This window comes from Rhinolophus sinicus, chromosome 9, assembly GCF_057876585.1.
Source record: "Rhinolophus sinicus isolate RSI-liver-muscle chromosome 9, RSI-T2T, whole genome shotgun sequence".
NCBI lineage: Eukaryota > Metazoa > Chordata > Mammalia > Chiroptera > Rhinolophidae > Rhinolophus > Rhinolophus sinicus.
In genome coordinates this window covers 36,701,784-36,719,129 of record NC_142509.1, presented here as the reverse complement: position 1 = coordinate 36,719,129, position 17,346 = coordinate 36,701,784, and the positions used below count along the sequence as shown (strand labels likewise).

General features: G+C 44.1%; 2 protein-coding genes across 2 annotated transcripts in view; both read right to left on the bottom strand.

Moving 5' to 3' along the window:
* The window catches only part of DNAH10 (dynein axonemal heavy chain 10), a 113,752-nt gene extending 105,698 nt beyond the window's left edge, over nt 1–8,054 (bottom strand). Inside the window, exons 1-3 of the mRNA XM_019748752.3 lie at nt 7,320–8,054; nt 2,384–2,470; nt 286–371 (exon numbers count right to left, since the gene is read on the bottom strand). Coding sequence (XP_019604311.3) covers nt 286–371; nt 2,384–2,470; nt 7,320–7,725 — 579 coding nt within the window. The 5' untranslated portion in view covers nt 7,726–8,054. The remainder of the gene's footprint in view (nt 1–285; nt 372–2,383; nt 2,471–7,319) is intronic.
* A 169-nt stretch (nt 8,055–8,223) lies between these two features.
* ATP6V0A2 (ATPase H+ transporting V0 subunit a2) overlaps nt 8,224–17,346 on the bottom strand; it is a 33,295-nt gene continuing 24,172 nt past the window's right edge. The window contains exons 17-20 of the mRNA XM_019748799.3: nt 16,253–16,372; nt 13,892–14,009; nt 12,123–12,294; nt 8,224–11,293 (exon numbers count right to left, since the gene is read on the bottom strand). Coding sequence (XP_019604358.1) covers nt 11,194–11,293; nt 12,123–12,294; nt 13,892–14,009; nt 16,253–16,372 — 510 coding nt within the window. The 3' untranslated portion in view covers nt 8,224–11,193. The remainder of the gene's footprint in view (nt 11,294–12,122; nt 12,295–13,891; nt 14,010–16,252; nt 16,373–17,346) is intronic.

Sequence of the window (17,346 nt, the reverse complement as noted above, 5' to 3'; positions counted from 1 at the left end):
CCTGTTTTCTGCTGGACTCTGCCCTATGTGCCTTTTTCTTTGTTGATTCTAATCTGCATCCTTTTACTGAAATAGACTATAACCACAGGTATAAACGCTTTTCTGGGTGCTGAGTCATTCTGGTGAATCATCAGCCTGAGGGTGGTGTCGGGGACACCCAACACAGGCTTCTATCAACTCCATTCCAATAGGATACGCTCCCTGTATGAACTGTCAGTTACCCAGACTCATCGGAGGGCACGAAATTCCCGTTACCCCCACCAAGGAGGAGAAAGCCACGTGTACCTTGGTAGGCAGCCTTTCTAAATGCTCTTTGTTCACTTCTTCATTCTCGATGCCGATGGAACTGTCTCTCAGCTGCAAACTCTTAGCTGCAAAACATTATTCAATGAGCAAGATGAACTAATCAGAAATTGGGTTTCCTCCCATCAAGACCAGACAAGCATTTTGTACAATAGCATATTTCATTCAATAGGCATGTTATCAAAAAGCTGTACTTACATTTTTTACAAATAAATCCTATTGTAGACTTGACACATTATAATTTTAAGTACACTTAGGAATGGATGAAATGACAAGTTTTATGTGATGTATATTTTACCACGATAAAAAGAAAAGAAAAATATACACTTAAATATTGACTTGGAAGTAACATTATTTTGCTTTGTTGGAGAAAACTTCCGTCTGTCTTATCAAAAGCCAACTTAGACAAGTGTTATTAAGAACGGGCAGCCTTTATTTCTAAACTTGTAGTCCTGCCCTCACAGTCTTTACAATGAAGGGGATTACACTTTAGTTAAAAATAAATTCTTCTAATATATGGTGATGGAAAGAGAACTGACTCTGGGTGGTGAACATACAGTGTGAGATACAGATAATGTATTACAGAATTGTACACCTGAAATCTATGTAACTTTACTAACAACTGTCACCCCAATAAACTTTAACTTTAAAAAAATAAAATAAAAAAGAAATTCTTCTGAAAAAATGAAGATGACTAAAGGAGACACGGAACATCACCCAAATCCTTTTTCCCTCTGATTTTCAAATACTCAGTAAAGTCATGTGTCTAATCTACAGCTTCTGCTTTTGTAAGGGAAAGTGAATTGTGGGATAAATGGGAAAGGGGGGGATTGTTTACCTCTGCTGGTGATGTGGGTGGTCTGAGGCAGGATTTCTCAATGTCAGACTGTGGACATTCGGGGGTGGGTCATTATTGGTTGTGGGGGGCTGTCCTGTGCACTGCAGGACATTTAGCTCTATCCCTGGCCCCTACGCACTAGATACCAATCACACCCGCCTTCCAGTTGGGACAACCCAAAACGTGTCCAGACAGCACCAGATGTTTCTTAGGGGCCAAAATCACCCCCGGGTAAGAACTGGTAAGAACTGTGCCAAAGCATGTAGCTCAAGCCACTTCATCTCTATGCGACAAACAGCGCAAGGCCTGCAGGGAACAGCAGCGTCACGGGACACCCAAGTATACCTACAGCAACGTCTCTGGTTTAGACAGTTCAGCTGATTACAAGTAAAATCCTTGACTCGAGCCTCAGATTTGCCAAAAGAAATGGCACGCGTAGTTCGCACGATGAGAAGCCGTCTCTGAGCTGCCTGAGACACGGCCTGTACAAGAACGGGCTTCTATGCTATGTCTGTACTGGCTGGAACAGTGCCCCCCAATCCATGTCCACCCAGAACCTCAGAATGCGAATGCATTTGGACATGGGGCCTCTGCAGATGTAATTAGTTACGATGAGGTTGTACGACAGCGGGTGGGCCCTGAATCCAATGACTGTGCCTTTCTAAGCCTGTGTCTGAAAAAAAGCGTTCCGTGCAAAGTGACCTCCCAGCCGAGCTGAGCTGGGCGGGTCACGGCGGGTCCTCACGCTCAGGCCCCAGGCCGAGTGCAACTTGGTCAGTAAGAGGCTTACCTTCGCCTGCAGCCGGCCCTGCCCACTGTTGCTGCCTCGAGGGTCACACACCTCAGCCGCCCCGTTCAGACCCCTCCTCCTAACGTGCGGCGCCCTCACCAGCACAGTCTTAACCGTCCCGTAACCATCCTGTAACCATCCCTACCTTGCCTTCTCCCACCTCCACGTAATCTTCCTCACGCCCCCTCCTTCATCTCAAATACACAAAAGAAACGGCAAAACTGACATTCTCTGGGACATTCGGGAGCTTGCGCCCCAGCACAGGTGGTCAGTTTGGCTCCGATAAAACTCCTATAAAAATTCTCCACGGGTTTCAACAGCTCTGTACTTCCTACCAAGTCTCGGCCTCGTGACATGGTAAAACCTAGAAACGGGAAGTCGGGGCAAGGACCCTTCCTCCGGGAGAATGCGCCCTCAGTTCGGCCCACCCGGGTGACCGCCCGAGACCACACCTGACACTGTATCCACGGACTCGATTTTCTGAGACCTCGTCTCTTCTTCCTCATCTTCCCTCTCAGAGGCGCCAGGTATCTCGTCATCTTCACAGCCACATAAAAGGAAAGAAAAAAAATATGTAATTGTTTCACTACATGAGTCACCTGGCATTACGGTTCTCCTCGGAACTGGGGGGTCAGCATGTGCGAGGACACTCATGCTCATTAATCGGCGGGAGGAGGTCAAGAACCGGAAATGACCTCGAATGACCCGGAAGCTGATCCTGGGCAGTCAGAGGTTCCCTCACCTTCTCCTGACCTTGGAATATCCGTTCCGCCCATCAGCCCGGTGGGCGATGTTTTCAAGGACGCAGCCTGAGAGCCATCGTGGTGAGACTGTCTGCACGGTGACCGCGACTGACCCCACGGAGGCCTCTCCATAAACTAAGATCCTGGTGGGCGGGCGTCGGGCAGGCAGAGACGTCCTGGTCCTCGTCTTGCAGCGCCCACAATAAGGCCCAGATGGAAGTTCCCCTGCTTATTAAAACCGCCACCTACCAATGTGGAGTAGGCTGCCTCTTTTCTCCCTGTCTGGGTGCCCTCTGTGTACAGAGGCCGGCTTGTGAACCAACACAGCCCTACAAAGATATTCCGGGTCCCACAGGCAGCCTGGAGTAACGTGAAAGGAAGACTTGTGCAAATTCTCCAGGAGATGAAGGACAGAGAATGATCGCATGGTTACAACAGGCCCAGAAGAACTATAAACGACCAACACGCGTAAAAAGAGAGGCTCAACTCCACTAATTAGTAAAATGCAAATTAGAGGAAGGACGTGATATGGGAGCGCTCCCTCAGTACAAAAGTTTTCAGCCTCCCTCACTATAGAAATTTTGTTTACTTTCCCCTAGTTTCTTAGCTCCTTAGCCCCTGGCTTTGATTACTTTTCTAATCAGTTTCTGAAGCCTAGACTAAAGATTGCTGTAGCCTGAATCACAGAATGTCGCTCAGGTAACTACTTAAAAGCCTGTGGCTTCCCAACGTCCCCCAAGCCATTCCGGACCCCACAGGTCACTTATACTTGTTGATTGTAATCATTGAAGCCCAATGTTCTTTCCAACCCATTCTGGGCCCAGTTCCTGGACAATTGATGCCACCTGAATGACTGCTTGAATAGCCACAGGCTCTACAGGGCTAATGAATTTATTAATTAAAATGTACTTTTCCTCGTTTAGGGGCCTTGGGGATACAGAGGACGCCCCAGCAAGATTGCCAGTCCCAACCAAAGAAGCCAGCACGGTCTTCCAGGTGGATCTCGGGACCACTTCCTCTCATCTAAGATCAGATAGGGCGAGAGTTCCGTGAATCCCCCAATAGGTAGGGGCAGCTCTACGCCCCATCCAGCAGGAAGTAGATACAGAAGAAAAGACCTTCTGTCCCTCAACTTCCCATAGAGATTTTATGGGGATCACGTCTCTCAAGGGGAAAACAAGGCAGGCAGCTAGAGACAGGCATCGGGTCTGCATTCCTGCACAACCCATAGTATTCAACCACCTGAAAGACCTCCCCTCTCTGTCCAAAACTTCCCCTTTTTATTGTAATTATCTACCCCTATGAGGAACAAATGGGTACAAAATACCCATCTAGATTAAACTGGCCACTCACACCTGCTCAGTCTGAAAAGATGAGGTAATAGCCTCTTGTCAATCACAGGTGTCAATCAAGTGGTCCCATGCCCCGAAAGGAACAGCCCATTCTAGAGAAAAAAGGATAAAAACTCCAAGTCCTTGCCAGTCAGGCCCTTTTTGAGCCGGGGCCCTTGGCCCTTTGGGCCCTTTTGCCTTTTGAGCCTCTTCCTTTGTTCCACCTGGAGCCCCTGGACCTGTCTGCCTTTGAGCCCTTCTGCTCCTAATGATGCCTCCTCGGGCCCTTGAGCCATTCTCACTGCTGGGGTCCGCTTCTATTTCCTGGAAGCTCACTGTCTCTTCCAATAAACTGCATTTTCACCACTTTATCGGTACCTCGTTCAATTCTTTGCTCCAGACGCCAAGAACCTGAACACCCGCTGAGAAGAGCCCACCCTCCGGTAACAGAAGTGCTTCCACCTGTCGTCTATGGCATAAATTATAGATTGACAATATCCAATATTGGCAAGGCTGCTGGCAAACAGGCACCTTATTACCACTGGGTGTGGACTGGCAGGGTCCCTGTGGAGAGCTGTTTGCAGGACCTACCCAGACTGTAAACGCACTCACCCACTAAACCAGCAATTCCGCTTTTATAAATCTATCCCACAGAAATACAGTGTACAAAAGTAGGTGTAGATTGTTACGTTGTAAAATAAAATACTGTGGAAATGGATACATAAAATATAGTACATCTATGTACTTAATATCTGTGAAATTAGGTAGATCTATAAGTATTGACATGAAAAATTCTCCAAGATGTATTTGAGGGGGCCAACCTTACATCTGTAAGTCATAAAATAATATATATATAGATAGATATAGATATAGATATATGTAGTATGATCTTATTATTTTAGGAACTCTATATACTCATTATATACATATTATATATAGAGAGAAAGATGCAGCTGACTCATAGAGATAGATAGGTAGGTAGGTAGACAGACAGATGAGATTCGGAAAAGATCTGGCAGGATACATCCCAAACTAACAACAGTGGTTACCTATAGGAGTGGTAATAGGGCTTAAGGGACTGTGAAGGGTTGCTTTTTCACTTTTTACCTTATATAATTGTCATGTAAATTTTAAAAAGAACATCTTCCAGTAATACTTGTGTAAATTTTAAAAATTTAAGCAAGCTATTAAATGATATGTACGATATGATTCCATTTTGTGATTTTAAGAAACAATATATGCTAACCTATTAGAACAGCATCTTGGGCTAGCTGCTGCTCGAGGAGACATCCGTCTTGCCTCACCCCCATCCTCACCAGCATCTATTTGTCTCCATTCATGTAATTTTTAACTGGGAGCAGAGAGAAGTCTTTACTGGGGGAGGGGCAGAAATAGAGAGAAAAGAGGGACAAAACGACATGCACTGGCCCCACTCCAGGCCCTTTGGACATACCAGAGCCCTGATAAAGGGTCTAATAAAAGTGTCCAAGGGTCTTTGTGAGCCTGTAGGCTCCGAAAGCAAAGGATGAGTGACAACGTGGCACACAGGGCTAGGGAGGAGGTCCGCTCTCCTCACCGCTGTCCAGAACTCAACACCCAATGCCATTCTGGCGCCTGCAGGACCTGCAGCTCTGCGTATCCCGGGACAGCATCCTCAGCAGGGAGCACGCTGGTGCGTATCCAGGGACAGCATCCTCAGCAGGGAGCATGCTGGCATTCTCAGGACGTGGTGACGATGGAGAAGAGCCAGAAAAGGAGGGGAAGACGCCGGGAGAGTCGGAGGCAGCCCAGAAACAGATCTTGGCCTGAGGGAGATTTCCAAGCACCCTTTGGAGGGTCCAGGAAATAACCAGGAGGACCCTCTGGAGTGAGACTGAAATCAGCTTCCACATAGAATGGGGACATCCAGCCAGGAGACACCTGGCTAAACATGTGAGTATACACAGCACAGAAAACAGCCACCGAACTGTTAACAGAAGCCCTCCCTCAGAGGTCGCAAGAAGTCCAAGTCATGTCCATTTCTTAAGATCTTGGTATATGGTTTTTTAAAGTGTACAAAATCAGGGTTACTGAAATTTCATCGACGTTAAATAATCAGTCCTGTCAGGGTTTCTTTGTATCCATAATTTCACTTGGTGGTAATGAAAGAGTCTAAATTCAAGGTCCTGTTATACTGTAATGTCCAGGCTCAAAGGTCTTTCGGGGGGGGGGGGGGGGGAGAATGAATAAAAGACTGGAAGGTTAGATTCCAAAATGTTACTGTGGTCATCTCTCTGGGTGCCGGTAGCAATTTGTTGTGGTGGTTTATTTGTGGTTTGGGATTTTCCTACAATGAACATGTGTTATTTTGTGCAAAGAATATTTAAAATAAATGTATGTGCCTAGTACCTCTAAAAAAACAGGTCTGCCTGACACCACCGTCCCACTCCACGAAAGGCCCTACAGGACACCCAGAGGTCTCCCGAAGGCCCTAGAGCAGCACAGGTAGCTGACACTGATGGAACACACCACACAAACCTCCGTCGTCCGTGACATCCCCACAGATGACGGTGCTCCTGCTGAGAGAGAACTTGGCATGTTGGTCAGTCTCCTCTCCCAGGAAGGACCTGAGTGTCCCCTGCCCTCTGTCCTGTCTCTTCATCACCCACCCCCAGGCCCTCTCTGTGTCCAGCCACCTCCACAGAGGGTTCTGGGCATCCAGTCACCGCCATTCTTTCTATTTGAAATGCTAATTTGTTAAACATAAACATTTAAAATCTACTGTAAGGTTTAAAACCTTGTTTGGACATTACAGTAGCATGTTGGCAGGATCATGGGACGTAGAAAGGGGCTGCTCTTCTCCACTTCTGCAGACTCTGCCACTGTCAAGGACAGTGAGGATGAAGTGTCCCTCCCAGCACCTGCGTCACTTCTCTCCCATCTATGGCATGTCATTGGTCAGCGCCTCCTACTCTTGAATCTTTACTGCCTGTGCGACCTACTGTGTTTCGTGGGGGAGTTACTTAAGCCTCTCTGTGCCACAGCTTGCCCATCTGTAAAATGGGGTAACAATACTCCCACTTCGTTGCATTCATGAGCTCGTATCAGCGTTTGGCACAGTACCTGGTGCAGAGTAAGCGCTAAATAAGCGTTTGCCGTGACTATTTATTCAAGGGCTGACTTTCCAAGTGGGCAGGGGCGGTGCCTCCAGGCTCACCCAGGGCCCGGACGGACCCTGCGGGGCGGGCACCAGAAATATCTGCGGCCTGCACGTGGGCCGAGGCCGGCCGGTGTGGGGAGGAGGGAGCGGGCAGGAGGCGCGGCCGCGGGCTCACCGGTCTCCTCCAGCACCTCCTCGGGCACCACGGTGCGGTAGAAGAAGAGCGTGGCGGCGCCCTCCTCGGGGCTGGTCTGGTTGAGGAAGTGCAGGATGAGTTCCTCCACCTCGCCGTCGTTGCGGTACAGCAGCTCCTCGAAGAGCTGGGGGTCTGTGAGGCCCAGGGCCGTGTACACGCGGTCGCGTATCCACAGCACCCGCAGGTCGTCCATGGCGCCGCGCAGGGCCGCGTCGCGCCGAGGGAGCCCAGCGCCTGCGGAAAGGAGTCCGTAGCAACGGCGCCCCTGGCAACGGCGGCCCCAGCAACGGCCGCCGCGGGCGCGGGACCCACAGTCCGGGGAGCGCTGACACCTGCCCCCGCACTCGCAGGGGCGCGAAGGGCAACCCCGGAGGGAGGGTGGCATCGAGCCCCGGGAGAGGGACCGGGGAGCCCCCACCACCGCGCCGCGGGGGTAGGGCTCCTTCCCTGGTGGTGGGCCCACCTTTCCTTGTAGCCCAAGTGGGTGGGGGGCAGCCCGGACGCCCTGGGGATGTAGAGAAAGACGTGTCTGGCCAGGCGTTGTGACCGACTGAGGGCCTCGCGGTGCCCCAGGAGTGTTCTGTGATTCTCACCGCTGTCCTGACCAGTTTGCCGTACAGGAAACCGAGGTAAGAAAGGTGACAGGACAAGGTCACAGTATCTCGGATGTGGCAGAGGCAGAGTTGGAAGCCAGACAGGACTACAGCCTGAGCCCCCCGCCACTATGGCTCAAGGGGCGTCGGAGAGCAAATACCTTGCGAAGAGAGGTCCCAGAAGGGACAGGTTCCTTGGGGGGGGGGGGGGGGGGCTACAGGATCACGGAGGAGGCGGAGTGCTTTGGTGTTCCAGCCAAGCCAAGGCAGAATAAAGCAAAACACTCGCGTTTTAGAAATATATATTTATTTTTCATTAGTAAAAAGAAGTTCAATACTGACAGGAAGATGCAAATTTGTCCTTTCATGCATTTTGGGAGCTATAACTTCTTTACTGTCCTTTCCCCTCACAGAGTTGAGCCCCTAGATTTCTAGGCTGACCTTAAGAACCTAGCCTTCTTGTTGGCTTTTCCCATTAAGAAACAAGTGGAATTTCTAAGTATTTCTTAAAATTCTAAACCAAAGTTCAGTATCAATGGCCTGGTTGTTGGAAAACGATTACTCTGAACTGCCTTATTTTCATAATCATCTTGGATTAAATATCTCAGTCTCTTGCTGGAGATATACCAGATGGCATGCAAGCAAACCTGGCTTTAAAATTTAAATCAAGAAAATTATTGTTTTCAAATGCAGACTGCAGGACAGTTATTGAAGTTATTTTGTTTTTGCTTTCCAAAATGAAAAAGGTCCTAAAATGTCCATAAGAGCTACCTATGCTATAGATATTCTATGCTTCAATAAAATATTACAGATTGAAAAGTGAGACCAGAATGTTGTTATAAAAATACCCATTGCAGAAATGAGGTCAGAGCAGCATTGAGTGAAAGGTGAGTCTTTTCCAAGCCGTATCCACAAAGAGGGCAAGTCCACAGGGCTCTCCGTGAGCTGGTCGGAATACCTTTGCCCTGCGTAACTGATCATGATCACATCACCACAGGATTCCTTCACCCTTGCAGGATGAAACCAAATTCTGTTTTACTGAGGAAACCCTCTTGGGTTTTTATTTTAGGATTTCATTAACAAAGAGAATGAACACCTGAATGAAAACTGGAAAACATGGCTGTCATGACATTTATCTTTGGGAAAATAAACATATTTAGCATCATCCAGATAACTGACCATTTTTCCTCTGGATATTTGCTATCAAGGGAATCAAGTCTGCCTTAAAAATTGTATGCCTAATAGGTTTATTAAACAACTTAAAAACAAAACAAAGCAACCGCTCATGTAACATGACATTGAAACCAACAGCTTTATAAAGAAATAAAATTTCTCCTTGTGCCTAAGAGACACCATCAAACTATATTTCTAGAGAGTTCTTTCACAAAAGTAAGGACTATTACTTTGTTTTTTACATAATTACATTCTACATAAGTTTCAATTGAAAAATGACTCTTCACTCCCTGATAAGTGGTATTAATTAAAATTAAAAAGGGCAGTGGGAGCAGTGAAGAATTCCAGCAGGTACTGTATGTCTCTTGTTTACTAACCAGTTAATAATGTCCGGAAATCGTGGATTTCCTGGGATGAATTAGTTACCATTTTATTACAACAGAGCCTTGGAGTAAAGTAGTGAAAGTGACAACTTGTGAGGTACAAGTGTGAAACATGGACGGCATTATTGACCTAAAAAGAAGGGTCCAACATTACACTTTCCTGGGGAAACTTAACTTTGAGAGCAGAATCATTGTGAAGAGTTTCATCAGCATCGTTTTATGTCTTATTTTAATGAGGGACAAAACCCAGTAATTCCAAACTGGCTTTGGGTAACATCTCATGAGGGAACAGCGCAGACTCTTCTCTACAATTAAAAAGGTTTAATGTAAGAGTCAGTTATGTCATGATGTTCAGTTCACACCTCTCAGCAGACAGGCCTTGAAATTACCTGAAAAGATAAGCTTAAATTCAGTGCTATAATAACCTTAGCTTATAAAGAAAATTCCAAACTCTCTATCACTAGCAGAGTGAGGGAGTAATGGTGACCAACGGGCCTTTTCACGTGTTACTCCAAATGTGAGAAAGGGAAAATACTGTAGATTTCTTTTTGAAAATAATGATCTAAAATCAATTACAGTAAAATATGAAAATGAACATAATTTACAAAAAGAACACGTCAAAATATTCAAGAGGACTGACTCAAATTTATTCAAAACTAAATGGCAAGTGAGTAAATGAATTTAAACTAAAGACTATAAATTAATGGCTAAGAATTAGTTTTCAACTGATCTAAATAGTGTTTGAAAGTTTAACTTAACTTTAAATGTGTATACCAGACCTTTATTTAAAATCAGTCTGAAAGTAAAAATTATAATTGTACTGTTCTCAAGGATAGGTGCAATCTCTTTATGGTAAAATATCTTAATTTATATTTTGTTATAAAAATATAGAAAATACTACTTTTTACCTTTCCTTCACTCAGTATAAACCCCTTTGGGCTCAGTAACGTCAGCCAAGCTGGTCACTTAAGTTCAAATGATATCCATATTGCATCTTCTACAGTCACACTTGGTTTTAAGGCTCAGTATACAGTTTCTTTCCAAACGATCTATTAGCATAATTGTTTTTATGTAAGGATAACAGGATAAGAGTCTTTAAAAAAAATATACTAGTGGGATCACCATTTGTTGTATGGCATTTTCCCCAATTATTAAAACAAGACAAAAGTGTAGAAATCATCTCCTACTTGTAATTCTAAATAGCATACAGTAAAAAATGTTTGCATACCTTCAATCAAGCAATAAATGTGACTGTTTTGATTATTCATCATTAAATTTTTTTTTAAACTACACTTAATTTCAGCTGTTGGAAAATATTATCTGACAACTTCAGGTGACAGAGTAACTCTTTGTTTTTTATAACAGGGTGAAAAGGAATCAAGTATCTAAGAGCATTTTCAATTAGTCATTCAAAATTGGCTTCTCTCCCCCAAGCTTATTTTTAAAAAATAACTTGAACATAACTTTTGGCATTAACTTATATATTTGCTCATCATAAAAACTGAAGTAAGTTTATATATCTGAAATTGATAAACTTTACAAAATATTTAACATGAGGACGGAGGTATATCTTACAGAATTATTTGGCTAGCTCATAAGGCAATCAATGAAGACGGAATTTTTCCTATCGTAAATTTGACATAAGTGAAATTCTACAACATAATTCTCCATAAATCTGAAAGCTTGTTGGATACAGCAATATGATCATGCCACGTCATCACTGAACTTCGACGAAAGTAGTCTGAATGAGAAAGGAACAAATTTGGTGCCTGCACCAACGTAGAATTTGTTCTGAAATTCCACCCTAAAAAAAAAAAAGTTAATGAAAGACTGTAAATAACCCTCCTACATTTCTTAAAACAACATTTATAAGTTTAAAAAAAACAGTTCCTGTGCTGAAGTTGCTTCATTCCATACATACTCTTGGCACAAATATTTTTACCTAAATAAAATACACACGCACACCCCGCCCCATGTTGGCTTTCTCAGTATGTAAAGAAACGCTAGCACATCACACCACCTTATACACTAGACACACACCAGTATTAAGAAACTCTTTCCACCTTTGTAAATGGGTACACATACAAGTAGTCTGACACATACTGTAAAACATTAAGAAACATGTACGAAGTATTTTATAAGATAAAGCAATGTCAAATCCAAAGTAACTGAAAGGATGAAATATGCGTAATTATTCAGCAAGCATAAACTTGCTTTTACTTGTCAGTGATAACAGTTCAGAAACAAACTACAATTATAACTTGGGATCTGAACACAGAACCCAATGTTAGGAACGGAAGAACTAGCCTAAATAAAGCACTAGATTTTTGTAGGGGTTTTTATATATTGTGTTTCCCCGAAAATAAGACCTAGCGGGAAAATCAGCTCTAGCGCATCTTTTGGAGCAAAAATTAAAGTAAGACTGGGTCTTATATAACATAAGACTGGGTCTTATATTAATTTTTGTTCCAAAAGACATATTAGAGCTGACTGTCTGGCTAGGTCTTATATTTGGGGAAACACTATATATATATATATAAATGTGTGTGTGTGTGTGTGTGTGTGTGTGTGTGTGTGTTTGGGGGAGGAGTTAGATTTTTAAAAATAGTTCCAAAGCTAAATTTCAAGCTCACCAATGGAGGCGAATGGCATGAAGAAATGCAGAAAGGCCTTCCATGATCAAAAGGATGAGGACTGTCAAACCTGCAAAGACGGCGATAACCGGGAGCAGCAGCAAGACACCGAAAGTCGTGTCTACGCGGAGGCCCACACGCATCAGCATAGCCCACAGGACATCAGACAACTCTGCAGAGGAATCAGATGGCACAGTTAACTTCTGTTTACATTCCGTGAGTCACTGCAGTTAGCTAGTTGGACTGGGTTTCCTTCTGACAATCCTGAACTGCTATCCATAAAAAGAAAACCCACCTATACTGTAATATATACGAAGTCCGACAATTAAGTTCGCGAACTTGTTGCAACAATGTTGCTAACCTTTTTTGATATCAGAGGGATTATTCATTATGAATTTGTACCAACTGGACAAACAGTTAACCAAGTTGACTATTTGGAAGTGCTGAAAAGGCTGCATGAAAAAGTTGTATGAAAATGACCTGAACTTTTCGCCAACAATTCATGGCTCTTGCATCACGACAATACACCAGCTCACACGGCACTGTCTGTGAGGGAGTTTTTGGCCAGTAAACAGGTAACTGTATTGGAACACCCTCCCTCCTCACCTGATCTGGCCCCCAATGACTTCTTTCTTTACCCGAAGATAAAGGAAATATTGAAAGGAAGACATTTTGACAACATTCAGGACATCAAGGGTAATACGACGACCGCTCTGATGGCCATTCCAGAAAAAGAGTTCCAAAACTGCTTTGAAGGGTGGACTAGGCGCTGGCGTTGGTGCATAGCTTCCCAAGGGGAGTACTTCGAAAGTGACCGTAGTGATATCCAGCAATGAGGTATGTAGCACTTTGTCTAGGATGAGTTCACGCACTTAATTGTCACACCTCGTATATGGAGTATTACAATTTTAATAGTTTTTGCCTTTCTTAAAATGTGTATACATTTTTTTGGCATCCTCTGTATATATAAGTATGTATTTTTTTTTAGTTCTTCTCTACCACCATTCACATTCCAGTCACATCTCACTTCCAGTGTCACCACTTTCTGTTTCTCCATTGCCCTCTCACCTTTGTTGGCCAATCACCTTGTCTGATTATCCATTTTTGTGAAATGTTACATGGGTTTACCACTGGCCCACAACAGGCAATACCACCATGTGCACTGCCCTCTGTGTGTGAATGGCACAGAGGCACAGGACCAATCAGTCGCCAACAGACATTAAAAGGACTAGGTGATTGGTCACTGATTGCAAATGGACATTGTGGTGAAACTTGTACTTTATTTTTACACTGTGGTAACTGAAATCTGAACTGTGTTGTGGGGGGACCGGTGTGATTTAACTAAACTGTGATAACTGAAATGCTGCATTATCAGAACCATGCAAAGGGAGGATGGCCTGTCATCAAAACAATTAATCAGCATGGTTTTAGGGCTGCATGACATAAATGGATAGTTATACTTGATAAGGCAGGATTGAATAAAGTGACAGTAATGACAAGAACGAAAATGATAATGGCAGCAGCTCCCCAGCCTTCCCAGTTCTCAAAGCCCGTGTCTGGTCATTTTCTCACAGCACCCCAAGCCACCAGAACTATTCAGACCCAAGAGATGCATGCACTAGTGGTTAGTGCAAACAAGTTCACAGCGCCAGCTCACAGCACATCTGAAAGATGGTACTGTGTTTCCCTCGCACATTTAAATGTCCCCGTGGTTCGTTCGCTGTGGTGTGTCAGCAGTTTGGGAGCTGCAGGGCTAAGCAAACACTTACGTGCATGAGCCAGGCTGAGTGCCCAGAGCCTTAGGTATGAAGCGGTGTTGGAGATGCAGCCCAGACAGTACTCGATGGAATGAATTGCCTGGGTCATTAATATTTCTCCAAAATTAAACTGCGAGAGAGACCCCACAAACACGGGTTAGACTCCATACATTACACACATAGTTCCACAAGTTACACATCCGCTCCACTTTCAGGATTACAATGAAAGAACTGGCTTCTGGAATACTGGCGAGAAGATGCTGGGGTGTGAGCAACAGTGAGTCACAGGATGTGAGTCTATGACCTATGTAGTTCGCCAGCCCCCACCCCGAGCCTCAGTTTCTCCTATGTAAACTGAGGCGCGGGACCAGAAGAACAGTGATGCCACAAACCCTTAGGCAGCCCCGTGAGATTCCAGAACCTGTCTTAGTAACTATGAAACATCTATGAAAAACAGACATTTCCCAAACACGAGGTTAGAAGACTATTAATAAATGTGCGTGGTTAACAGATAAGCGCATTCTGAAAACCAGTCCAACAAGGGGCAGTTATAAAAGGGGTCCCTGGGGCGGAAAAGACTGCAAAACACTGGGCAAGATGACTCACGTTCTTTCCAGCTCTGCTTTTTGTTTTTTTATGATCCTAGGAATTATTAATCATCCCAAATTAAAACTCTCAACTACATAATGATTACAAAATGTTGGCTGTAAGAGATTTTGTCCTTACTGGAGAGCCAGACATGCTTCTGAGAAGATAACACAGACGGGAGTGGCAGACATGCTCCACTGTTTGCCCAGGACTGCGCCTCTCTTCTCTTCCTGGTGGGGCACTCACCCTGTACCCCTAGCCACAGTTGTCATGGCTGAACTGTGCTCCCCAAAGTTCCCATGTTGAAGCCCAAAGCCCTAATGGGACTGTTTGGAGACAGGGCCTTTAGGAGGTAATTAAGGTTAAATGAGGTTGTAAGGGTGGGGCCCTGATCCAATATGACTGTGTCCTTATAAGAAGAGAAGGTGGCCATCAGCAGGCAAGGAGAATGGTCTCAAGAGAAACCAACCCGCCAACATCGTATCTGTGACTTCCAGCCTCCAGACTGTGATATCTAATCTGTTGAAGTGACTGTAGTCAGGCCAATCACAGTACTTTCTTGGAATTTTTCCTAATAGCCACGAACCAGAAAGAGTGTTTTTTTCTCTGATTGAAAGACTGCAGAAAAGAGGCGCAGCGCTAGCGGTTGTCATGGTTCCAACATCATGGGGCCACCTGGCTTCAGAATATGAAGCAAACTGGCAAAGAAAAACCAACCAGGCCTCTTGGAAATGGAGGTCCAGAAACCAGTCATCTTGAGGCCAGCTCTGCTCCTGTCCTGCCATGAGTCAGTAGATTCCCCTGAAACCAGTGTGAACCTGTCTCTTTCTTGCAACTATAGAAAAGTTCTGACTAAGACGAGAATCTTCTAAAAGCAATGTTCATGACACCTGAAGTTACCATCACAGCTGACAATGTTAACAGCATAAATCCCATTGTAAAACTGAAACAACAAAATTTTCAACCAAAACCTTCATAGTATGATGACAGTTATAAGACCAAAACAGCATTTGGAAAGATGTAACAGTTGTTTTGTTTATGTTTTATTTTTTTTAGTTAAATTTATTGAGGTAACACTGGTTAATAGTATTAATTTCAGGTGTACAACATTATCATTTGATATCTGTGTACTCCATTGCGTGCTCACCACCTGTACAGATGTGGATGTGAACAAAACTAACTCCATCTCTGTGTCCTGGACTTCTTTCGTGCTGTGACCTTTGACTAACCTCACTGCCCTCAGCAAGCATATCAAACCTTCTAGACGTTTATCTGTGTTCCATAAAATGTAGTCATAAATAGTTTTGTTTCTAATAGCCAGAATAGCACGACAACCGAGATAAATATCCGACTGGTGATGGTATTAATTATAAACAATCCTCCATCACAGGACCACCAAGAGGTGTGACCCCCAGCACGTACTGCATTCTTTGTCCCTTTGCCTTGTCAATCATCAGTACCTGACTTATACTATAAAAAAGTACCAAAATAGGGGTCTGTTAGCGGAGAATAATCAGCGCAGAATTGCTGGGTTGACTCTTCCATACCAATCCAATCATCCTGTAAGTCAATTACCCTATAATAAATTTTATTACAGTCTATGGAGTTGCCTGTGTCATTTTTTGGTCCAAACACACCTTCTCCTGACGGTGGCCATCACGCCTCTACCACACTGTCAGACACCAAAGTCTTTGTCTTTTAAGATTATTATTATCGTTCTTATGATCATCTCTATGAAAGTTTGGTTATTTATCTAATTTTATCAATAGTAACTGACAATATTACCTCTTCAGATGTCATTTCTCTACATCCATCTTCCATCTGGTTCGCTCCCTCTTCTATGTCTTGGCTTCCCAGCAAAGACACTTCTTCCTCGCTATCTTTCCTTATAAGCGTGTAACCACTCTAACAACCGAAAGAACACAGTCAGTGCCTCCAAAAGCAAAGGTTGTGACAAAACCAGAGTTAGAGCCCCTTCATTTCTCTTAACGATTCCGCTCTTCGGGAATAAAAAAGTGAAAATGAGTACTTCATCCCTATTAGGATAACTATTACTAAAAAAGAAACCAGAAAATAACACGTGTTAGTTGGAGTGCAGAGAAATCGGAACCCTTGTGCACCTTTGGTGGGAATGTAAAATGGAGCAGCTGCTGTAGAGAACAGTCTGGTGGTTCATCACAATATTAAATATAGAATTCCCACATGATCCAGCAATTCCATTCCTGGGTATATGCCCAGAAGAATTGAAAGCAAGGATTCAAACAGATATTGGTAACCCATGTTCGTAGGAGCATTATTCACAATAGCCAAAAGGTGGAAGCAATCCTAGTGTCCATTCATGGATGAACTGATAAACCAAGTGAGGTGTATCTGTGCAGTGGAGTGTTATTCCGTTAAAAAGGAAGGAAATTCTGACACCAGCTACAACATGGATGGACCCAGAGGACATGCTGAGTGAAAGAAGCCAGACACGAAAGGACAAATAACATATGAATCCACTTATACAAGGCACCCAGGGTAGTGAAATTCCCAGAGAGTAGAATGGAGGTCGCCAGGGGCTGGGCTGGGGAAGGGGGGCTGGGGAGTTAGTGTTCAACGGGGTCAGAGTTTCAGTTTGGGAAGATGAAGAGAGTTCTGGAGCTGGATGGTGGTAATGGCTGCACAACAACGTGAATGCACTTAGTGCCACTGATCTGTGCACTTAGAAATGGTAAAAACAGAAAATTTATGTTATGTATATTTACCACCATTAAAAAAATAAAATGAGAAACTAGACACACTAGAAAACATGCAAGTCTAAAAAGAAATTAAACAAAATGGTCACACAGGTTATAAATGAGTGATAGAACTTAAGGGCACTATTTTCTACATTTTATACA